We start from the raw sequence: 24,414 nt of genomic DNA, 5'->3' as shown, positions 1-24,414 counted from the left end.
TTTCTTAAGCGTCTGAGAGCCATATCTTTGAAATGTAAACATGAAGAAAGAACTGAACTCCCAGTCTAGGTGAGTGTCTCACTTAAGTGGCTAGCTCCCTGTTATAATTACATGCTTGTCCTAGACACATGAGAAGTTTATCATTCCTTCAGATAAAGACAATTAGCAATCACAAATGGCCGTCCCAATTACCAGTGGATTTAAGATGAAACACGTGTGACAAATGGTGCTGTCAAGTTCCCTTACTTGAGAACTAGTTATCGTTTATCTTGAGGACATGGATGTAATGCACTGCATCTGTCAGCTGCAAAAAAGGGCGAGATATCTTTCTGTCTTTGAAATCTGTTTGGTGAATCGCCTGTGATATGCATCAAACTCTGGCTTAATGTTTATTCAACAACAAAACTGCTTTCTTTCTCTTTTACTTTTGTGGAAAGGTTTTCTGGATTGGCAGGCGATTTTGTTTTGAATTCTATTTCCCCAACGTCTCTTCCCTAGTAGAGCATAAGCTCTGTGGGGTTTTTTTGTCTTCCACAGCACCTGGAATGGTCCTCAGCACTGAGTAGGTGTTCGAAACGTGTTTATTGAATGAACAAACAAATTAACCTGCCATCTTGTTTGAGTTTTATTTCTTGCAATGAGCAAGTATTATTTGTTATAATAAAAAAAATCAACTGAGCTTTTAAAATCACCACAATTGCCAATAGAACAGGTAGGTGCTGGTTTGCTTTATAGATATTGATTTTATGTCCTGTGAGTCCTCACGCTTCACAGATGTGAGTTGTAGTCTTTAAATTGTGACTAGGAACTACTTCAGACATTCTCATTAGCAACCATTTCAGACATCATACAAAAAAAAAAAAAAAACAGAAAACCTCACACATCATAGTCCCAGTTAATCCAGATCCTTCCTATGCACTGAGAATGATCTGTTTTTATCTCCAAGACAGTCGAGAGGAGAGTCTTCAGTGCATCTCAACAACTCCATCCTCCAACTCCGAAAGCTACCACTTTTCTCAAGGGGGCGATTTATAAGCAGCGTCTCTTCCTGAGCAGCTCCACTGAACTGGACATTCAAGTCCCATGCCCTGTGCCCTCCACCCCAAGGCCTTTATTTACATCTAGCTCACACCATTCGCCCTCTTCTCCAAATGAGTGAATGAATGAATGAATGAATAGAAACAATAACGGTCCCCATGTGTACTATGACTAACTTTCTGGAAGGCACTGTATACTCCAGGCCCTGTGCCAAGTACCCTATGTGCATGATTTCCCTTAATCTTCACAGCAACCCTGTGAGATGGGTACAGGGCCCCACCTGTATTATTGTTCCCATTTCACAGATGAAGAACTGAGGTTCACAGATGCTGAGTGACTTGCTTAGTCTCACAGTTAATACACAGTAAAGCGGGAGGACACCCCAGGCCATCTGACCCCAAAGACCCTGCCCTTGGCTCCAAACCACAAAATGTCATTAGTTCCAAAGCACTGGATCAATCTTCTACCTTATTTGTGGAAAAAGGAAGAGAAAACCCAACCAGACAGGAACCTGGGGCAGGAGGATCAGAATCCCCTTAACAACTCGCATTATCTGAGCTCCTGCCACAGGCCAGGCCTTAGGGTAAGCACTTGAATGATGGGATCCCATTCAATCTTCACACCAGCACCAAGGTGCTTACTATTACTGTCCACGTTTCAGAGGTAAGGACTGCAAGGCATTGAGATGTGAAGTGACTTGCCAAGGTGCCACAGTTACTAAGTGGCTGACTCAGAATCAAATCCAGGTCTGTCTGCCCCCACAGCCCATGTTCTTAGCCATGATTGTTCTTCAAAGAGATGGAGAAAAGCAGAGAAGGTGACCCAAAGTCAGTCCAAGTGCAAACAGGGAGGGAGTTCCCACGGGGTGAGCCAGAAGGAGAAAGTGAGAGGCCATAGCTACGACTGGTGACATTTCTCCACACCTGCGTAAGGGCGGGGGACCCATGTCCTAGAAATGGAAGAGCTTGAGGGCTTTTTCTGTGTTAGTCATTCTTAATGACTAGAGCCCTGACCTGTACTTCTTCTCTAGTCCCCTTTGTGCCTAGCACAGCACCAAACACCATGTGGGCCCTGACTGCCCAGTTGCTGAACAAATGAGTGAATGTCCACCTCCCTTTACAAGAGACTATATAGCTCAAGTTTTCGTGGTTTTCAACTCAAAAGTGGTCTACAAGGGGTATCTGGGTGGCTCAGTCAGTTAAGCATCTGACTCTTGATCTCAGCTGGGTTTTGATCTCAGGGTCATGAGTTCAAGCCCACACCGGGCATGGAGCCTACTTAAAAAAAAAAGTGGTCTGCAGAGTCATATTTTCCCCTCTGCCCTCCTCCTTCTTTCATTATACCAAGCAAGGCCACTTGTGTCGAGAAGGAGGGAAGGGGGCTGGGGAGTGAAGCCGCTGGGGCACTAATACCACATCTGTTGTGCTCACATGGGGTTAATTTTTATCTTTTCAGGAAGCCATAGAGGCCCACGTTGTTATTCCCACATTACAGAAGAAGAAACCTGAGGTTCAAAGAGGTTGTATACCTTCCTCTGGGCCACATGGCTAACGGTCATGAATTCCAGAACTCACCTCTGACCTGTTTGCCTCTGAAGACCCTGCCTCACAGAGGGAGAGGAATCAGTAGGCACTGCGTGATGGCAGCAAACCCCACACATGTCGTCGGCACCCAGTAAGTACACGTTGACTAAGCCAGTAAATAAATGAATGAAATTGTTTCAAGGAGAGGGTAACTAACAGGATCTATTGCTACAAGACATTACAAATGATGAGTATTGGAAAAAGGGCTGGGAGACTTGGCCATTAAGTCCACGTTATTAAAAAAAAAAAAAAAAAAGGAATTCACCTATGTGTATCCACTATAATCTATATTAGTCGGCTTAGGCTCCCATGACAAAATACTACAGACTGGGGGACTGGGGACTTAAACCCCAGAAGTTTATGTCTCACAGTTCTGGAGGCTGGAAGTCCCAGATCAGGGCGCTGGCAGGGATGGGGTCTGGTGAAAGCCCCCTTCCCGGCTTGCTGACCCACTTCTCTCTGTGGCCTCACGTAGCAGGCAGAGAGTGAGTTCGGGGTCTCTTTCACTTCTTATAGGGGCACTAATCCCATCATGAAAGCCCATGCTATAACCTAACCTAACTCTATTTACCTCCCAAAGTCCTCATCTCCAAATACTATCATAGTAAAGGTTAGCACTTCAACACAGGAATTTGGGGGTGTGGTCTGGAGGGGGGCACAAATATTCAGGCCATAACATCCATTACTAGGAGACTGGATTACATAAATCATGGTGCATCAACACTATAGAATGCTCTGTGGCCTTTAAATAATATTCCACTATTGTGATTTCAACAGGAAAGACATCAGTGACATATGAAGTGGAAAAGTCACATTATAATACAATTATACAGCATGACCCCATTCTTCTCAATACCAGGGACAATCGGTACTTTGGCAAGACCTGGATCCTGGGGCCAACCCCTGACCAGAGTCCAGGGGGAGCACTGAGATTTAACAGCCTCACCCAAACTACGACAGGAAGAGAGGGGCACTCTTCAGTGCAAAGACGGAGCTGAGTAGACAAAAAAAGGAAGAACTATCAGCCACGTTTTCATTTCTTGAGTCGTTATTCCATGCCAGGGCCAGCTCTTTAAGCCCTGAAATGTGTTATCACATTTAACCTTCCCAGTGCCCTTTGAGATGGGTGCTGTTACTCCCACTTCCTCCAAGGGAAGAAGCAGAGACTTTGTTGGAGTCACTTAGCAAAGGTTCAGGGAAAGCCAGATTCTAAGCCAGGCCTGGACTCACCAAAGCCATGAGGCTAACCACCAAATCCTAAAACAGCAAAGTCTTCCTTTCACTGTATCACTCACCGCCAGCATAGCAGCTGGCACATAGAGTTGTCAGAATAATAAATGCTGATTAGAAATGAAAAGAGAGGATGCAAGAAGTGATGGATGGGCGGGAGTGGTTGGGTTTGCCTGGGGAGAAGGGACAGAGACAGAAGGGAGGACTACAAACAGGCCAAAAACATATGGAACAGTCACTGCATCATCTAACAAAGAAAGAGAATGGGAATAAAAGTGCTCTTGTCCACAGGAAGACTTAGGTATGGTCAGAGAATATGCCTTGGGAGAAAACACAACAATCACTCCCAAACACTGCCCACTGTCCATTTTAACACAGTCGTCCTGCCTGGGCTCAGGAATCTAGCCCCCATATTCCTATAAAAACAAGCCATGTGAGTAATCGCAGGCCCCCTGACCCCAGAGCAGATTAATAATGTGTTCCCTTGAAAACTGGGAAAAAGGGTTCCTCTGATGGAAGGGAGGAAATGTCTTCCTTCAGCACCTCACCCTCTTCCTCCTCAACACTTCACGCGCGCACACACACACACACACACACTCGAGTGTGCCGCTTCCCACTTGCACACAAGCATTCCTGTGTTATTCACTCTCTGCCCCCCCCACACACACAGCCCTGTGGCACCATCTGTGAGCTATCACCCCACCTCCCAGCAGCCACCTACTCTAGCTCTCTGCCATCAGAACCTCAACTGCATTAGGAAGACAATGTGCTGCTCCTAAACCAACTCTACTCCCCTTTGCCAGAGCCTCAAATTCCAGACTCCCTTGCAGCTAAGAGTGATCATGTGACACATTTCTAGCCAATGAGACTAGAAAGGGCTTCTCCTGGTGGGCGGCAGGGTGGGGGGGGTCCAGAAAGGGTTTTTATTTGCTGCCCTACTGAATTTGGGCACATTGATCCCATCTCTTCCCAGAACCTTCCTGGCAGAAAGGCTAAAGTTTCCCAGATTCCTCTGCAGCTGGGCTTCTGAATATGAATTTGTTTCTGCCAATTGGATGCACTTGCACAATATTTTGAAGGCAGAAACAGGGCAGAAGCATCTTCCTGCGGTTTGGGCTTTTTGCTGCTGGTAAGCAAGTTTGCAGAGATTGGGGGTTTTCTGCAGCAGAATTCAGGCATTCAGTCGCCAGGCCATGGGTGTGGACAGGCAGGTGTGGCAGAGACAGCAGCCTGACTGCCTTTCCAAGGCAGTGGCAGCTTTTCCTGAACCCTGGATCACAGCTGTGGCAGTGCGTTCTAGAGCTCATTCATTCCACTGGCCAGCTCCTGATGCCTGCCTTCCCAGTTGTCGCTGGCCAGTGTTGCTGTGTCCAGGCAGTCTTTCCTGGGGGCCGAGCCTAGTGCCCGCTCCTCTAGCTTTTCCAATGATTTTCCAAGCACTAATTCCCTGTGCTAAATTATTTTCTGCCTAAAACAGCAAAGATCTAGAAACATTTAGAATCCTCTAGTTTCAACCAAAAAATGCTGAAGATGTCGGGCATGGAAAGTGTATGAAGAGGCCTCAGGAAAGGCACAGTTTCTTTGAACCTCAGTGTCTTCTGTAGAATGGAGACCAGAGATGATTATTATCATCAGTTAATAGTTACTGAGTACTGTGGCAGATTGTATCTCTCAAAGACGGTCCCAACAGTATTTCCCATCCCATAAACCTTCCACAGGTGACCTCGCCACTTTCCATCACGTCGGAGGAGTCTCACCCCCTCACTCTCGAATCTGGGCTGCCCTCTGACAGAATACAACAGAACTGACACCGCCTAAATTCCAAGGATAGGAAAAAGGCACAAAATCTCCAGCCCCGCGAACTCCGCGGAGCGATCGGGGTTCGGCTCCGCCCATTCTGCGGGAGGCTCAAGCTCCGAACTAGCGGGGGACGGGGCGGGGCCTGGAGGGATCGCGCGGCTCCGGCCCCGCCCACTCCGCGTGCCGTTCCAAAGGGGCGGGGCAGGTGGGCAGGGCCGGGAGGGGTGGGGAACTTGCGGCTCCGGCCCCGCCCACGCAGCTCCGGGCTCGGGCTCCGGCGGGCCCCGCCCACCGGCGCTCGCTCCCTCTCTGGTCTGCTGCGCCCGCGGCAGCGCTTCCCCGCGCGCCATGGCCGGACTGCTGGCGCTGCTGGGCCCGGCGGGCAGGGTGGGCGCCCGGGTCCGGCCTCGCGCCTCCTGGCTCCTAGGCGCCGCCGCCTCCTGCGCGCCGCGCCCCCTGTTGCTGCCGCCGCTCCGGCCCGGACCCGACGCCCCGCTGCTGCGTGCGGTCCGTGGGGACAGCCGCGGCCACCAGGTAAGCCTCCCCTCCCCCCCCGGTCCCCCGGTGCCTGGATCCCGGTGCACCTCCGCCGAAGGAAAGCTTTACTCGCCCAGCTGTCCGAGACCGAGCCCCCCCCACCCCGCCCAGCGTCCCCAATGCCCCAATCCCTACAAGCCAAGGAAGCGATCCTCCCAGTTGACAGCCGGAGAAACTGAGGCTCAGGGAGGTCCGGTGATCTGCCCAAGGTCACACGATCTCCGGCAGAGCCCCAGGTTCCCAAAGCGTCGCCCGGCACAGTGGCGGTAGCCGAGAAAATTCTATGTAGCTGGGGCCTGGACTTGATATCAGTGTCCTCACATGGCTGTCAGAGTTGTTTCCCCTTCAAGTGGCGCTGGAGCTTCCTCCGCACTGGGCCTGGGCCGAGGAGAACAGGAGGACGGCCCCGGGGGTGCTGCTGTCTCAAACACCTCCCATCACTTGCTGCTACTCCCTTTTTATCTAACCAAAAGAGCAGGCCTCCCTGCCAGGCTTCAGGCGAGACGCGCAAGAAATAGTGTTGTTCTGTCCTGTTTTCATTTCAGTTGCCTTCTACCTATGGTAAGTGAAACTGATTTCCCATCAGAAAGGTAATACGGACTTTCTTTTTTAAAAAAAGATAATTTTTTTTTTAGTTTTTTTATTTCTTTTTAAGTTCATTTCCTTAAAAACAGTAAGTAGTGCAGTCTGGAGACACAGGGCTGACGAGTTGGGACACGCAGAACCTGGCCTCCTTCAGTCCCTTTGCCTATGTATGGGATCCCTGCCCCTCCACTCACCAGCCCTGTGACCTCATCCCACGTACCCTGAAGGCTCTGAGCCTGTTTGCTGACCTTTCAAAGAGCTAAAGATAGCAGCTTCCCAACAAGAGTTTGGGGGACAATTCCATGAGCTGAAGCAGGCCTGAGCGCAGTGCCAGTGGAGCTTCCTGAATGAATATTCCATAGGGATTTGACTCACACCTTTACCATGCCTCCTGCCTGCTGCTCCCCCATGCAACAGGCAGCAGATCTTGTCTCTAAATCCTGAGCCCTCTACACACATCTGGCTGCCTCCTACTGATTCTTCATGAATCAGCCCACCTGTCCCTTCCTCCAGGAAGCCTTCTCTGACCACTAGTGATGCCTTGGGTACCTCCACTGGCCCCCCTCAGTCCTGTGGATATGTACCCTCTCTGCACTCATTATGTGGAATGGTCTCCTGCCTTGTTTGTCTGTCCCATCAGCCACATCAGTTTTGTCCCCAGCCCTGGCAGGTGTGTGTGTGTGTGTGTGTGTGTGTGTGTGAAAGAGAGAGAGAGAGAAAGCATGCTCAAATATGTGTATGTTTGTGCATGATATGGGTATACAGTAGTAACGAGTGCAGTCTCAGACTCGCCATATTCCTGTCTCTATTCAGTAGTTCTATGGCCTTGATCAAATTCCCCCACTTCTCTCTTTCTCAGTTTCCTCGTCTGTAAAATGGGATGTTACTAATTCACATTTCTTGGAGCATGAGTGTGAAACCGGGCATCGGGTACATTCTAAATTAATGTTAGCTATTGGTGTTACTATCACAGTAAATGTATAAATCACGAGGCCCCATGAGCTGTGCTTGTTTCTCCTGCTACCTGGTAGATGGGAAGGATCCAGGTGGGATTAGAACCTAACAGGATGTTAGGACAAAAGGTACTCATCACTCAAAGTATCATCTCCCTGAGAAAATACATCGCTGGTGGGGCCTGGGAGCCGGTGCAGGGGTTTCCCCTATCAGCTGTTCCTGGCTACCCACAGGCACCTTGTTTTGGGCCATTGGGAGGAGGGAGTGCAGCTAGGGTCTCCAAACATGCCAGGATTTTAATCCAGTATGTGAGTGGCCTACCCATGTCTGCCTTTAGTGGGGCCTCCACTCAAACTGGGAGGAAGGAGCTAAAGCCACAGAGAATCCTGCCTTTTTCACTTAACCTGATTCATGTCATGTCACCTGGCAGAGCAGCCCAGCCTGCCTACACTTACGCTATGGCAGGGAAATCTTAGGCAAATGATTTGCTCTCTTTGAGCCCCAGTGTCTTTTGTCAGTTCTTTCTCCCCTGCTGCCTCTTCAGGGAGCCCCTCCTTGATGACCTTGTTTAAACTGGCAGCCTGCCTCCCCACAGTCCTCCCCTCCTTGGTGTTTCTCCATAGCACTTGTCCTATCTAGCAGCCCTGATACTTTCCTTTTCTGTTTATTGTCCCTACGCTCCCTACTAGACAATAGGCTCCCTGAGGGTAGAGTTTTGTCTTTTTCATTCATGGCTCTACCCCCACCTCCATACTTAGAGCAGTGCCTGCATAGAGCAGTTATCCGTGAATAAGTGAGGAGCACAGCATAGTTGTGAAGAGCAAAAGCCTTGGAACCAGAAGGTTTAGATCCCAGCTCTATGTGACCCTCTGAAAATTACTCAACCCCTCTGGGCTTCCAGGATCCTCTTCTGTTCAGTGAGGATGACAGTAGTGCCTATCTCACAAGGCTGTTGTGAGGATGATCTGAATTAATATTTTCAAAGTACTCAGAACAGTGCCTGGTACAAAAAAAAACCAAAAACACAATGTAGTGTTGTGTTTAGTATTATTACTTATCGATGAATGAAAACAGGTGTCACTCCAAATAATGTGAGCAACTCGTGAGCAACGTCTTTGCCTTATTCTTCAAACCTTCCTGCACCTTTTATACTTTAATAACTTTAGCTTGGGGGTGGGGAGAGGCAATCACACACACACACAAAAGCACTTTGGCGAAGTACAGACACTAGGGGATATACCATGTTACATGCACCCAGGGCAATGCCTAACATAACATATCACAGGTACTTAGGGTGATATTTCACAAAGAGATGAATGTCTGAAAAGTTTCCATTCCTTGCAAGCCACCCCCTCCAAAATTTCTTTATTTTAGCTTCTTCAGTCTCCTCCAGGGTTAGGAAGAAAACCGAATGGTTCACAGTGCTTAAAGATACCTCCTTTTACCACAATAAAAGGAAGAAAATTGTCCCAAGATTCTAACTCTAGAAAGTTAACAACGAACCCTGCTGCTGGCTAACAGGAAATTGTCCATTGTGTCTGAATATTTTATCCCTCCCGTTGTTTTGCAGTAGATGTGGGTTATTCTGTAGCTGGAAGTCTGGCTGCCTCTTTATTTTTCTTTTTTGGCCAAAAGGCCTTTTGCCAAAATAGAGGTTGTAAAGAAAAGAGCCCTCAACAGAGACAGCTCCACTGGGCTCTGGTGAATGGACAGATGGGGCATAATTAAGTTCGGTCGGGCCAAGTGTCAAGGGTGGGGAATGAAAGGGGCTTTCTCCCTCCCCAGCCTCAGAACGTTGTTTGGCACTTGGACTGTAGATTGTAGATTCCAGTCCTATCAGTGCCTGACATCTGGCAGCTCTCCCATCTGCAGTGCTTCTTCGGCAGCCAAAAGGCGGGTGGGGCCTTGTTTATCAGAAAGAACCTGAGCCCTGAGCCGCCATTCTGGGCGGTGGGAGGCCGAGCCAGGCAAGCTTGGAGGAAAAGGGGAAGTCACACGTGCTGGCCAACCCAAAGGAGACTCACTGGTTTTCCTTCTCCCCACCAAAGCCTTGAAGTCCAGGAAAAGCATTCTAGAACTTTAGGAGGGTTCCCTGCAGAAGCCGTATGGCCTCCCAGTGGCCAGTGCAGTGACCCGTCCAGGCCAGTCAGCTCATCACTCCCCCTGAACCTCAGTCTCCCGCCTGTCAAAGTGGGAGCCACAATGCATGGGTTAGCATGAGGGTTTTTATGAAATGACACCTTTAAAGCGCTAAGCCCAGCACCTGGCTCAGTAGAGGGGGACCTAGCCTGAGGTCATGGGTGGTTTCCCTAAAGCCTTTCAAAAGTAGTTATGGGATACTGCCTATCAGATGCACCCTCTGAGGGGCTCCTGGTGGGCTCGGTCGGTGGAGCAAGACACTTGATCCCGAGGTTGTGAATTCAAGTCCCACGTCGGGTGAAGGGATTAAAGATAAAAAATCCTGAATCAAAAAAAAAAAAAAAAAAAAGGAGGGGGCTGTACCTGGGTGGCGCAGTTGGTCAAGCGTCTGACTCTTGGCTTTGGCTCAGGTCATGATCTCAGGGTCGATCCACACTCCGTGGGGAGTCTGAGATTCTCTCTGTCTCTTCCTCTGCCCCTCCCCTTCCATGTGTGCACACTTGCTCTAAAAAATAATGCACTCTCTGAGACCCATGACCCAGTAGTGGATCTCAGCAGCCCCTCCCCTTCCGTTAAGTCTGTTTTCGTAACTCCGAAAGTGGCCTTAACATTTGATTCCCGGGAATGTAAGCAGCGTCTAATGAAATGAGATGAATTCCAAGAGCAAAGCTCATGGGTAGGAGTCCCCAGTCGGCTGCCCAGCAAGTGCATCTGAGGGCGAGGGAGGCCCCCCTGGAGAACATGCTGAGGATGGGAAAGAGCCTGGCAAGGTGAGGCAGGATTGGTAAGCAGGGGCTTACCCGGCAACCCTGGGCAACTGATAACTAATCCCAGTGCCCAGTCCTCAGCCCAGAACACAAAATCAGACGCTGGACATAGGTACAAATGGACCGGCAGCCCTGAGCCACCTGGGAGCTCATGAGAAAAGCTCCCCCACCCACCCCACCCCACAGGCTCGGTCAGAGCTCAAGCCCGCAGGGCAGGGGCTCCTGAAACCGGGCATGGCTGGGAGGTCCCCTGCAGCCCCGGGGAGCCTTGCTAGGTTTGGAGGTGCTGCTCTGGGCCCCTGTGTTGTTTCATTTTCATTCGGGGAGTCCTGCGCCTACCTCCTGGGGACTCTGAGCTGTCATACTCCTCCCTCTTGCCTTTGAAGTGTGGCTCGGGTGCAGCTCGCTCTAAAAATACGAAGAAAAAGTCATCGTGCTGCAAGGCAGAAACAGGAGCTAGCTGACCCAGATACTGCCTCCCAGGAGCAGCTGTGAGACAGGGCATTAGGATTCAAGAAATCTTTTCATAAAAAAGGCACTTTCCATATTGACAAGGAGCTTTTTTTTTTTTTTTTTAAGATATCAAGCATTGTTGGGTTTTTTTGGTTTTTTTTGTTTTTTCTCTCCCAAACACTCCAGGCCTTGTAGGTGCTCAGTACATGTTAAGAGATGCCAAAGTGTGGTTTGCTTCTGTGCAAATCCCAGCTGGTGCATCGATGGCCCAGGAATCGGCTCTCCCTGTGTCTGCTCAGATCTCCAGGGTAAACCTTGATTCTGGTAGTAAATACACCATAGCTTCTACTCCATTTTATTTTGCACCTACCGTCCTTGTTTAGTAGAGTCTAGGATGGTTGTCATGTGCTCAGGCTGTGGACCCAGGTGACCTGGGTTCTAGTTTTGGTGACTTTGGGCCAATTCTTTGGCCCCTTGAGGCCTGTGTTGCTCCTCTGGAAAGTGGGAATAAAACGGTATGTACCTAGAAGGTGGTCGTGAGGATGAAAGCTGACAGCAGGTGGAGAGAAACATCTGAGCGCTGCCTGGCTGGGAGACAGTGCTCAATGAAGCCCCATCAGTGTCCCCCAGTGTGTGAGCCCCAAGGTTGCTGTTGATGCTCTAACAGCTTACCAGAAACCCAGCGGCTTAAAACAACACACATTTATTACCTTACAGGTCTGGAGGCCTGAAGTCCAAAACTCGTCTCATGGGGCTAAAGTCAAGACATGGGCAGGGCTGGTTCCTTCTGGAAGTTCTGAGAAAGAATCCATTTCCCGACTTCTCCAGCATCTAGAGGCCACTTGCACTCATTGGCCCGTGGCCCCTTCCTCAGCTCTCTGATTCTGCTTCTGTGCACACGTCGTCCCTGACCCCCCTGCCTCCCTCTCTTCACTTATAAGGACCCTTTTAATTACATTGGTCCCACTTGGAAAATCCATGATGCTCTGCCCATCTCAAGATCCTTAATCACATTTGCAAAATCCTTTTGCCACATAAGGTAACATAGTCACAGGCACTGGGGATTAGGACCTGGATATCTTGGGCGCCATCATTCTGCTGATCATCCCGATACCCAGCCTTTCAGTGCGCTCAGTGTTGAAGTGGGCATCAGCCTCAGCTGACTGAGGAGGAAGAGAGTAACTGGTCCGTCACTGGGCAGGAAGGAGAGTAGAACAAGGCGCGATATGAACGCTGCCGATGGCCACTAACACCCTGGCTGCTGCCCCAGAACGTCTCCCCTTCTTGTTTGTGCACAGGACCCCAGCAAAATCACTGCGACACCAGCCCCGCCTGTCAGCAGCACAGAGGAGAAAAAGCAAAGCAAGTCACAGCAGCTGAGAAAGATTTTTCAAGAGTATGGTGCCGTTGGCGTGTCGCTGCACATCGGAATCTCACTCATCTCCTTGGGCATATTTTACATGGTGGTTTCAAGGTAAGACCTCTGGCAGGAACAAATCTTTGTTTTTTACTGTCATTTATTTTTCCTATGAAGCTGTGTTCATCTAGCCGCTTTCCTCACGTTTTTTAAATACTTTAAATCTGAAGAGCCAAATTGATTGGGGCGCCTGGGTGGCTCAGTCGTTAAGCGTCTGCCTTTCGCTCAGGGCATGACCTCAGGGTCCTGGGATCGAGCCCCACATTGGGCTCTCCCTGCTCTGCTGGGAGCCTGCTTCTTCCTCTCCCACTCCCCCTGCTTGTGTTCCCTCTCTCGCTGGCTGTCTCTCTCTCTGTCAAATAAATAAATAACATCTTAAAAAAAAAAAAAGCCAAATCGATTGCCTAATTTAACCCCTTGAAATAATTTTTTTTTTTTTTTTTTTGGTCTCTTTCTGCAGTGGTGTGGACATGTCTGCAATCCTGCTTAAACTCGGATTTAAAGAGTCGCTGGTGCAGTCCAAAATGGCAGCGGGCACAAGCACCTTTGTGGTGGCCTACGCCATCCACAAGCTCTTTGCCCCCGTGCGAATCAGCATCACCTTAGTTTCTGTGCCCTTCATTGTCAGATATTTTCGCAAAGTGGGATTTTTTAAACCTCCAGCTGCAAAGCCTTGATGAACTCTTCAAACCTATTTCTTTTAAATAGAAATTTTAGGTTAGTTTTAGGATAGAGCTTTTCCATGAGGGGTGGGTAGGGTGGGAACAGAAAGCTAATTGCTATGTTCTCATGAATAAGTTTTACCTTTGGCAGCAAAATTCAGGTTTTTTAATGATTGTAATTAATTTGCTTTACAAATATTACAAATGCTATTGATGGTAGGGCTTGTATACATAATCTTAAATGTCAGCAAAACATCACAAATTGAGTTGTCACCTCGAACAAAACTGTTAGCCTACAAAATGTTCCTTCTGGAAGATCATTGGTGAGGTTCTAGTCTGCAGAAGCCCCAGGGGTTACTCTTCACTCAAATTCTTAAAGGGCAACGATTCATTAAGCTGGTTTTTAAAATTCCCCTTCCTCCAATATCTGTTGTCAGGCTGCCTGCGGTTTAATATGCAATATTCTGCAAAACAGCTGCCAGTGTTACAATTAATGAAGCAGAATTTAAGACTCAACAATATGTAATCAGGATCTAAATTAGCAGCAACGCTTTGATGTTCATTACACTTGTTTTAGGAAGGAAAAATAACCAAGTATTTCTGGTGTGTTTCATTGACCCTAAAACACCTTCAAATCTGGACATGATGGTCCCTACCTCAGGTGGCTTTTCTCAAATTTCATGGAAGTAGGTCAGGGTCATTTATCTCTGTTTAGGCAAAATGGAAATTTTATCCAGTAGTAGTAGCATCACGTGGCTCCTGACGGCCTTATCCACAGGTGAATTTGGATACTGTACACATGGAAAGCTAAGACAATCTTCGCTTAACCCTCTGTCAAACTTCAGGCATTCCAGAACTACTGTCACAATGTTTACGTTGTGTTGCTACTTATATTTTTTAACTGAGTTAAAATTGTTATGTAGAAAAAGATTTTGTAACAATCTCTAAGAAGGAAAATTAGTGTGCTTGCTGTAAATGGGAGGCAACTGTGAAATACTGTGAACTAATACAAAATAATACAAGCCGAGGGAGAGGGGCGGGCAGGTGTAATTACTTTCTGTTGAGCCAGTTTTACCTGATAAAGCATGTTTGATGTGAGCCCCCCCCCATTGCTGTGAGGGACGTTATTAGTTAAGAACAGAAACTCAAGCACACAGATTCAAATTGAGACTTTTGTCCCTGGAACACTTAGGAGCAGACAGACTGGAGGGAATTCCTTTCTGTGGGATTCACGTAATGCTACCCTCCGGGCCATATTCACACAGCATGGTCCACACTGGAACCTGGATTCAATCCGTTCTGCCCTGCCACCTTGATCGAGGGAGATACAATTTTGGTGGGGGGAGTTAATTACAGATGTGACAATCAGAAAACTAAAGGAACTATAAATTGACCCTCCTGGTTTTACCAGCTGGCTGCTGACCGTTCCCTGGTTAAGCCTTAGTAACCTATGTCCGTTATTTCAGTTAATTTACAAGAAGCTTTGTGGGACAAATTCTCCACTTGTAAGATCATTAAAGTGGATTCTCCCCCCCCCCCCTTTTAAAGCAATTAGCCAATTGCCAAAAGGCTTTACCGATTTCAAGTTGGAACTGCCTTTCTGGGATCTAATTCCAAGGACATCGACACAGCTGAGCAAGATGCCTGCTAAGAGTGCTAGGCAGTCCCTCCCTGTGGTCTGGTCTCTGTTCACACAGCTGGCTTCACACTCTAACCACCTTCTCGACCAGTCTCCCTACAACTCAGATCCCTAGTAATGCCTATGCAAAACAAAAAACAAACAAAACTGACAGTGAGTCCTACAGGTTTAAGGGCTGAAATCTTAAAACTTTGATTCCACGTTTGGAGGAATGGAAGTGGACAGGGCAAGCAATAAAACCAATCACCAAACCAAATAGCCATGGCCTTCTCTTCTAAGCCCCACCTCCACTCCACTCCTGCGGCCAGTGGCCCCAACAGAACCAAGAACCTGGAGAAGACGAGATCAAAGGATCAGGGAATATATGATGTCACCAGCAAGATGTACAGATTGCTTGTATTTACATTGTTTTTATGGATCTAGGGGAAAAAACATGATCTATTTTAAAAAATGTAAGCCATTGTTCACCCCTAATTTTGTATCAAAACGAGCCGCTTAAATTCTCTGAAACAAATAAACATCTTTGTAGCGTATGAAGAACTTTGGATTTCTCTTCCAGTTAAGCCATAGCTGTTGCTGATGAGGAGGCAGCCCTGTGTGTGACTGGTTTGTTAATATTGTGCTACTACAATGAGCTGTTTTCTTTGCTCGTGTGGGATTGTGTTTGGGGAAGTGACAGAAGTTTAGCTGGGGTCACTGGTGAAGTTGGTCACATCATATTAACTCTCACTTGGGTGGATGGTGCATGAAATACTCCTTTGGGAATGTGAAAGTTGGTTTAGCTCAAGACTGAAAAGAAAAGCTCCTAGGGGCCTAGCTGGGTGGACACCTGCAGCTTTATTCAGTTGTGTCCTGAAACCTCTGTCACCGTGTCACCAAAGCTGACTGGGAAGTCTCTCCATGTTGGCCACTTCCCTGTAGTTAGTTATTTCTAGTACCTAGTTCTTTGCGTCGAACGAAGGTCGGCCACGAAAGCATAGTTCCCTATTAGTTTTCAGGAACTTCAACACTTCCAAGGTCAAGTTCACCCTCTTTGGTCAAGGAAATGCTGGCAGCTAGAAACAAATATGTAACTTTATATGTTAAGAGCACATAGTACATGAGACCAGATGCACTGTATGGTGACTAACATAAGAAAAAGAAAAAGGAAAAAAAAGAGATACACCTGCGCCTCTCACGGCACCTGCTCATTTTCAGGCCAATAGTGAACAGGTAGTGAACAGAATTACCCATGCAGCCTAGATGTATTTGTGTCCCTACGTTTAAAGTTTACATACATGCCATAACTCCAAAATAGTATTAAAAATAACCTGCCAAGTGTCCCTTGGGAGCCAGATAACAAGGGGAGCAAAGGAAGCCTCTACCAGCTGTACTGAAGGGGCAACAGGCTTGAACACAAGTTGTACCCAAATCCCCACAGGGCTGGAAATGAGGGATTCCAGTTAAGCAAACGTTCCTTCAGAGGATTAAGAGCCACGCTTGGAAAAATCAGTTTGCAATGACCTAGTTCACCCATGTAGAGCTCTTTGCATCTTACTGAAAACATGGTCAGAGCCCAGTGGGCAGGTATGGACATAGATGACCATTCCTTCATCCCTTTGTCCTGACCACCACTGCTCTAGTGAACGCCCAAAGGTCCCAGGCCAGGCCAGGTGTACCCACTTCTGTGAACTATTGCTGACTGAACAGCTGATTCCCCCGGATGAGGACCCACCAAGGATTCCAGCTCCATGAGCAGGGCTGCTGTCCTGTACTGAATGTCCAGAGCCTACAACAGGAACTCATGCTAACTGGGCACACAGGACAGTGTGCAGCATAGACAGGGCACTGGCCCCCTCCACCACCCAGTCACACAGCCGCGTGCCTGCCCCCTGTGATGCCATGTTTCCTGTTGCTCCCTCCCTGGGCTACGGGGACCTCTTGCCATTCCCGCCTCCATCCTTTCAATCCTCCCTGTCCATCAAACCTGGTTCAGATGCCACTCCCTCTGGACACCTCTCCCACCTAATTACCCATCACAACTTGCCCATTCCCTGACTTGTCCCCCTCCCCCCACTCCGGTCAGTGGCAACCCTACTAAGTCGTGTCCCCAGTCATCATGGGGTGGATATGTTCACAGACCAGGCCAGCTCCAGACCCACAGCCCTGACAGCACCATGGAGGGGCCTTCCCCCGCCCCCCCCCACAGTGGACCCTCGCGTAGCCCAGCATTTCTCAACGGGTAGAATGAACCGGGAAATGCATTATCATTTCAAGGTTAGACACAGGAGAACTTTAAGTATGATCATTTTATAGGTGACTTACTGTGCTTTACAAAAACTAAAACCTCAAAACCATGAAATAATAAGCCCTTTAACATTTAGGAACAGAGACAGGTCTCATAATAACCCCTTTAACATTTAGAAACATCTAGCCAGCCCCAAGATGAAGGTAGCGCACATGTTTCTATTTCAGTCTCAGGGGAGAGCCTCGGACTCGCCAACCAGCCTGCACCGCTTACGCCCGGCAGAGGTGCTGGATAAGCGAGCGCAGTCCTAAAGGGAGGCCGTGGAAACAGATAGAAGTCTATACAAAAATCTTTATTTTAACATTTAAAAGAAAGAATCACATGTTCATCCTGACAGCTTTCCCAGGCTTGGCCACCCAATAAGTTACACACACACGAAGGTACTTGGAAGATTATTGCACGCCTCGGTCACTGATGGAGTCCCGGTGAAGTGGCCACTCTCCCCGCAGTCAGACCCCGGGCTGGTCCTCCCTCCACAAGGAGGCCTCATGCGAACCAGGCTGCGGGGAGGCTCCGGGACTGAGGAACTAGTGACCCTGCCACGATTCCTGCAGCTCCCTTCACTCCGGAGCAGTGCTCACTGATGTGGACTCTTAAGTGGGGAGGCTGAGGCAGCGCCCTGGGGCCCGCGCAGCCCTGTTCCTGACACCAAACGGCAGCGCTGCCTCTCAGATTTCTCCCCCTGCACCATTCTCAAGATTGTTTGCTAGCTGGTTCTTTGCCTTTTTGGCTACTTGATGGCTTTGATGAATTTGCTGTGATCCAGGGGTGTTCAAGTACTTCTTTGAGAGTCGGCCTTTGGCTGGGATTATGTTTCAACAGTCTTGAAATGAGGTCCCTGGCTCCCTCCGGCACGAAGTCAGGGAATGTGAATTCAACCTGGAGTACAATAAGTTGACAGTCATAAAACGCGGCTTAGAGAGAACAGTACAAACACTCAGCTCACAGCCAACGTTAAGGCTGGTAAGAATCCTACAAGCAGCAATGGATCGTTTCTCACTAGGTCTTACCCGCGATATTCTTTTGTAGGTCTCTTGATATGTGCTTGCCTCAAAAGGAGGCTTCCCAACTAGAAATTCATAGCAAAGAACCCCAAGGCTCCAGAGATCCACCTTCTCGTCATGCATTCGGCCTTCAATCATCTCTGGGGGCAAGTAATCCAGGGTGCCGCACAGGGTGGTTCTCCTAAAAACAGAGGCAGGCTCGGGTTGATGTGCTCCTGTCTGTATTATCACAGGAGCGGCTACACGTCATTAACAATGACACTAACGTTGCTTGAGCGCTCTTCCTAGGCCAGATCCTGTGCTGTGAAGCAGGTACTATTTAAATCCCCGGTTTTAGGGGCTCCTGGGTGGCTCAGTCGGTTGAGTGTCCGACTCTTGATTTCGACGACTCAGATCATGATCTCAGGGTCATGAGACTGAGCCCCGCGTCAGGCTCTGTGCTCAGGAGGGAGTCTGCTTGAGATTCCTTCTCTCCCTCTGCTCTTCCCCCCACCCCTTACTCGCAGTGTTCTCTAAAATAAATACATGAATCTTTGGGGAAAAAAAAAAAAAAGAAATCCCCTGTTTTAGATAGAAAACAGATTGAGAGAGCTGTGCAACATCACACAGTTAGCAACCAAGCCACACCCCAAAGTTGTCCAACTTCAGAACCTTCTTAAATGATCTAAAATATAAGAAACTCAAAGAATCACTACTATATAAAAGCAGCCATGAAAGTTCTCTGTAAATACAATTTGCAGTTCCTTATTTGTTTTTATATTACAGATAGGCTAAGAAGCATAACAGCCAGGTGACATGAATGACAAGTAACTAAAAACCACCCCACTGTGAAAGCATTAGCTTTGGCGTTACAGATATTTCTGTCTCTGATACACCGCTGGAATGAAAGAGACTTACATTTGGGGGTGACCTGTGAAGTATTCTTGCCAAAAACACTGTTTAGGCCCTTCGACCTACTTCTAGTTCTCAGCAATTACAGAGGATGAAGGACCAAGTGACACCATTTTAGGTTAGAAAAATCCATTTTAAATTGTGGGAGAACTGGTCTAAATTTAGAACAAAGAAACACAATCAAATACAATGCATGGATGGACCTTGGTTGGATTCTTAGAAGAATAGCTCTAAAATTTTGTGGACAACTGGGGAAATTGGAACACGGACTAAATAGATACTAACAAGGCTATTAATTTTCTTAGGAGTGATAATGGTTGTGATGATAACAATGCCCTTATTCTTAGGAGATACTTACTCAAGTCCTCAGAGAAAGAAGCCTGAGGTCTGCAACTTGTTTTTGAAGATTCACCAAAAAAAACCCAAAAACAAAAACAAAAACCAGTATGGCAAGTGTGTGGCCATACATACGGCAAAATGTTACCACCTCTGAATGCAGGCACTAGACAGGTGAGCAGTCAACCACCAGTTCAGCATTTCTAGATGTCTGAGTTTTTAACAACGAAGGCTGGTTAAAATAAGCGGAGGGTGGCAAACATCAGACTAAGAGCAAACACCACATGAGTTTCCAGTGCTTTCTAACAGTTATTCTTTGCCACCGACTCTTCTATGGGGTCCTGCTGAGGCTGGTCGCCAGGCCCAGCACGCACACAAGAGTGCACTCAACCCAGCGGTGACCTGCGGCCCGGGATGAAGGAGCTACCTCTCCAGACCTCTATCCCCGCAGCACCACCGAGATGGTGGAAATGGCCCGAGTCAGAAGGTTCTTGAACACCACCACACCTGGGAGCTCTTATGGTTGTTCATGTTGGGGAGGTGGGGCGAGGTGAGCATTAACATGTATGCAGCTTGTCCTTTCTGAAAAGGACATTGATCTTCCTATCACACGACACCATTGGACAGGTTAAGGTCCAGGTGAGCCCGGCAACTGCACAAAGCCTACAAATCCTCACTGTTGTTTGCCTCTCTAGATGCCAACAGCTCCCACTAGTGACAACCAGCTTTTTATTTAAAAAAAGGGGGGGGAGGGGGGGGGACTACACAAGAGTCAATGCATTGCTGCAAACAATCAGAAGTGATCTAGCAAAAATAAAGCTCCCTGCCCCTACCATGTCACCTATTTTAGGCTACACAATTTTTTAACTGTCTTTAAGTATTATAGCTGTAATTTTTTAAGTCCTACCCCAAAGTTGACACACTTATCATTAGAGGTTTTTAATGTTCTATCCTCACAACATGAGGCTTCAAAAGCTTAATTAAACCCAAATTAAAACAGTATTTTAGTTCTTATTTGCAAAGTTAAGATTTAAATTTTTTCACCAAATTTCTGTGTGTTAAGAGGGGACAAGAAAGGATTCTGCTGTTGACCAAAGCAGAACACAGAGAATCTTAACCACCACCCTGAAAGTTCTATCCAAACCAATTTGTTTTTTTCAATTCCCCCAAAGAACTGTGTTCTCAGCTCTAGATCTGTGTGTGTGCTGCCCTCTGAAACTGGTCTCCTGTCCAGGAAGCAGCAGCGTCTCCCCCTCCCCACTGCTGCAGGCATCACCCCCACACACACACATCCTGCACTCATATACTTGTCACATATGTCCCCTTCATTAGCCTCTAAGGACATTAAGCATCTTTAACCCAAGCCTAGGACATATTAAATAGCCTCAAAACAGTTGCAGAATAAAATGTTCTCACCGACACTTCTATTGGGCCTAAGTTACTCCAAAGTATGTACATCAGTTACCTGCCCTAATTCCACACATCTATGCTTAAATATTTTTCTACTTAGTTCCTGAAAGCCCCCAAGCCTTTTGCTAAACTAAGTAAGTTCCAGCTCTAAAGTTACATACCTGGAGGATGGGGCATGTACCGACCACCCAAAATCTGCAATCTTAAGCTCTCCAGCCGATCCAAGGAGTAGGTTCTCTGGCTTAATGTCTCTATGAATGACTCTCTTTGAGTGACAGTAAGACAGGGCATCTGCCAACTCTGTGATATACTATTTAAAAAATAAAAAAGTATGGAAAGTCTGTATCTTACATTTTATGTAACACAATTTTAGACATCTCTTCTGAAAGGAAACCCAACATAGATTTTAACAGGTTTTGTAGATTTTGAGGCAAAAAGCTAGAAACAATTGATGATTCTTAAAAAAAAAAAAAAAATTAAACTGAATTCGTGTTTACCATAAAATACAAGTTATCCCATACTAAGTTATTTATTTGCTAACACAGCAGATAGGATATTGAAGGACGGGGAAAAACTGACTAGCTAGAACTCATCACCACATGGCAATTTATGGCCTAGTAGCGATGGAGTATGATAAAAACTGAGAAACCGGCACAAATTAGGGAGTCAGACATGTAAAAAAATTTAAAAAAAAAATTTTTTTTTAAACTTGCAAGTACAGTCAATTCCCATTTTTAAAACCAAGATCAGGGCCACCTGGTGGCTCAGTCCATTAAGCATCTGCTTTCAGCTCAGGTCATGACCCCGGGGTCCTAGGATGGAGCCCTGGGTAGGGCTCCCTGCTCAGCAGGGAGTCTGCTCCTCCCTCTCCCCCTCAACAACCCGGCTCATGCTTGCATATGCGCGCGCGCGCGCTCTCTCTCGCGCGCGCTCTCTCTCTCTCTCTCTCTCTCTCGAATAAAATCTTAAAAACAAAACAAACAAGCAACCCACTAAAAGCAAGTGTATTTGCATGTTAAATAGTGTAGTAAATTTGGGGGTATACTAATTCATTTGTCCGCTTAAAAAACACACAGCGAGTCAGTTCTTTTATTAACTTTGTTTTCCTCTTAACCAAAGAAAGATCTAGCAAGTCCAGAATCTGCTTTAGCATACAGTCAAGAATCACTATAGTTCATTTAAATTCCTGAAAAAACTGAGGAGACTTCTTGTTTCTCAACACTTCTTTGAATATTTTGGACATTATAAGGCTTCAACATCTTGATAAATCACTGAGTTTCTTAAATTGGAAATATATTAAAATTTTAATTAAAAAAAAGATAAGGATTGTTATTAGTGTATTGAAAGAATATACTGAGCTCTGGCTGAAGTTTAAGGTTTCCCAAAGCAAACAGTAGATAGGACTGAAAATTATTTTACACTAAAAGGCCTACTAACCAAATAGTTGTAGAAACCAAATGTTATTGTCAGAAAGAACATTTGTTTTTTTTAGCCAAAAGCCAGAGAGACCAAAATTTAGACAATAAATCGAAAGTGAAGGCAAAGAAAGCCGCTCTAGACCAAACTGAGTTGATAATACTTCAAGATCATACATAGACTTCTAGAGGGCAAGGGACCTTCTCTGCCTAGATCAAGAAGCTAGCAGTTAGGAGTGCCTGGGTGGCTCAGTTGGTTAAGCATCTGCCTTCAGCTCAGGTTCTGATCTTGGGGTCCTGGGATGGAGCCCCACATCAGGGTTCCTGCTCAGCAGGGAGCCTGCTTCTCCCTCTCCTTCTGCCATTCCCCCTGCTTGAGCTCTCTTGCTTGCATGCACTCAAATAAGTAAATAGAATCTTAAAAAAAAAATCTAAAAAACAAAACCAAAAAGCTAGTAGTTAAAGCAGAGCTCTTCAGCACTACTTCCTTCACATCTCTCATATCAGACTGTGAATATGTGTAACGGTCCCTAATATTTCTCTACAGTTAGTTTTATTTGAATGAATCAAAAAAGGGAAACAAGAGTGTATATATATTCTCTCTAACTACTAGGGAATCTAGAAAGAAACAAGCTTTTCTTTCCAATAACTATGTGCTCATAACACAAACTCCATCCGGATTAAAGAAAATGGAGTAATAGTATAAGTATCAATTGCCGATTAAATAAGACAACTAATTAGGTTAGCTAATATTTAAAAAGAAAAACAAATCTGTTTCTACTTATCCAAAAAGCAAACGCTTAAGTTTAAAATGTCTTATTGTTGAGACAAGACCAAAGGGTCATTCACCAATAGTGCTGTAATCTCAAAAGCACAACCACCTGAAAGTAATGCCATTTAAATCAATACCAAAAAGCAACTGAGTGCCCTTACTACCCAGAAACAGAAAGCAAAGTAACCACCAATCATCTGCCGATTCAACAAAAAACCACCCAAAGACCCTTTACTTCTTCAAACAAGTGATTTCATTCAAATAAAGCTGCACAGCCCATAGGGGAAAAAAAAACAAAAACCCAAAACAAAAACCTGATTATGTTGGACTTTAAGATTAGATCCAGGTAAGACAATGAAAAGACAAGCCACAGGCAGGGAGAGAACCTTTATAAAACACATGTGATAAAGGACTTGTCTCCAATATATACAAGAACACTTAAAACTCAAGATGACCAAAAACCCAATTGAAAATGGGCAAAAAATCTGACGGACAAGTCAAAGATGACATACACATGGCAAACAAGCACATGAAAAGATGCTCATCTTTTGTCCCTAGAGAATTGCAAATTAAAACAATGAGGCACCATGTACACCTATGAGAATGACTAAAATCCAAAAAACTGACAATACCAATCGCTAGTGAGGAGGAGAAGCAAGAACACGTTCATTGGGGGAAACACAAAGACGGTCCGTCCCCTTTGGAAGACAGTTTAACAGTTTTTGACAAAGCTACACATGACCTTACCACACAAGCTAGTTTTCAAATCTGTTGACAACTTATGTCCCACAAAAACATGCATGCAGATGTTGTAGTGCAGCCTTATTCATAATCACCAGTAACTGGAAGCCACCAAGATGCCCTTCAACAGATGGAGGGATAAACTGAACTACAGCCATGCTGCAGAATATTATTCAGCAATAAAAAAATGAGCTACCGTGCTCGCACCCTGAAAGGATACAGATGACCCTTAAATGCATATAGTTGTTCCCCTCCAGGGGTAACTGGGTAATCATTCTGATACCACTACACACGTACAAACTGAAACTGAATAATTAAATGGTCGATGGATGGTAGGATCCAGGTTTTTCAAGGCTGGAATGAGAGGCTACAGATAAATAAGGGGAAGAGAGTAGAATGATCCATGTGGGACTGAACTCGTGTTTTGCTTAATGTAGATACAAATGGATAAAAATAGAGATACATGTATATACACAGATTAGTATATACACATATGTCCCTGTTCTGTCCGCTGAGAGCCTAGACATAAGGACACTCCAGTAGCAATGAGCATAGCTAGCACCCAGATCTTGGTTTTCCAAGGCTCCTTGGAACCAGGGCTGCTTGGAGACGTGGCAGGTTCTAGGACTGGGATACGAAGTGCAGCATCTCCTAGGGCCAGATGTAAGGAAGTGCTAAAACACACACCACACACCCACAATGATGGGGGTTGGTTAAAAAAAAAAAAAAGAAAAACACCTAAAACAGGGACCAT

General features: G+C 46.5%; 3 protein-coding genes across 7 annotated transcripts in view; 1 reads left to right on the top strand and 2 right to left on the bottom strand.

The window, feature by feature from the left end:
- CBLN4 (cerebellin 4 precursor) overlaps positions 1-10,609 on the bottom strand; it is a 269,591-nt gene extending 258,982 nt beyond the window's left edge. For all 3 annotated transcript variants that reach the window (XR_008959332.1, XR_008959331.1, XR_008959330.1), the window contains exon 1: positions 10,230-10,609. The gene's annotated coding sequence lies outside the window, so the exon portion shown is untranslated. The remainder of the gene's footprint in view (positions 1-10,229) is intronic.
- FAM210B (family with sequence similarity 210 member B) lies at positions 5,943-15,337 on the top strand. The gene is made up of 3 exons (XM_026503770.3): positions 5,943-6,185; positions 12,385-12,560; positions 12,964-15,337. The coding sequence occupies exons 1-3, from the start codon at positions 6,000-6,002 to the stop codon at positions 13,178-13,180; spliced, it is 579 nt and encodes a 192-aa protein (XP_026359555.1). The 5' UTR covers positions 5,943-5,999; the 3' UTR covers positions 13,181-15,337.
- A 2,027-nt stretch (positions 15,338-17,364) lies between these two features.
- Positions 17,365-24,414, bottom strand: part of AURKA (aurora kinase A) — an 18,578-nt gene continuing 11,528 nt past the window's right edge. For all 3 annotated transcript variants that reach the window (XM_026503778.4, XM_026503776.4, XM_026503777.4), the window contains exons 7-9: positions 20,894-21,042; positions 18,102-18,276; positions 17,365-17,970 (exon numbers count right to left, since the gene is read on the bottom strand). In XM_026503778.4, the coding sequence (XP_026359563.2) occupies positions 17,785-17,970; positions 18,102-18,276; positions 20,894-21,042 (510 nt within the window). In that variant the 3' untranslated portion in view covers positions 17,365-17,784. The remainder of the gene's footprint in view (positions 17,971-18,101; positions 18,277-20,893; positions 21,043-24,414) is intronic.

The sequence above is a fragment of the Ursus arctos genome, unplaced genomic scaffold, assembly GCF_023065955.2.
Source record: "Ursus arctos isolate Adak ecotype North America unplaced genomic scaffold, UrsArc2.0 scaffold_16, whole genome shotgun sequence".
In the NCBI taxonomy this organism is placed as follows: domain Eukaryota; kingdom Metazoa; phylum Chordata; class Mammalia; order Carnivora; family Ursidae; genus Ursus; species Ursus arctos.
This window is presented reverse-complemented; position numbering and strand designations above follow the sequence as displayed.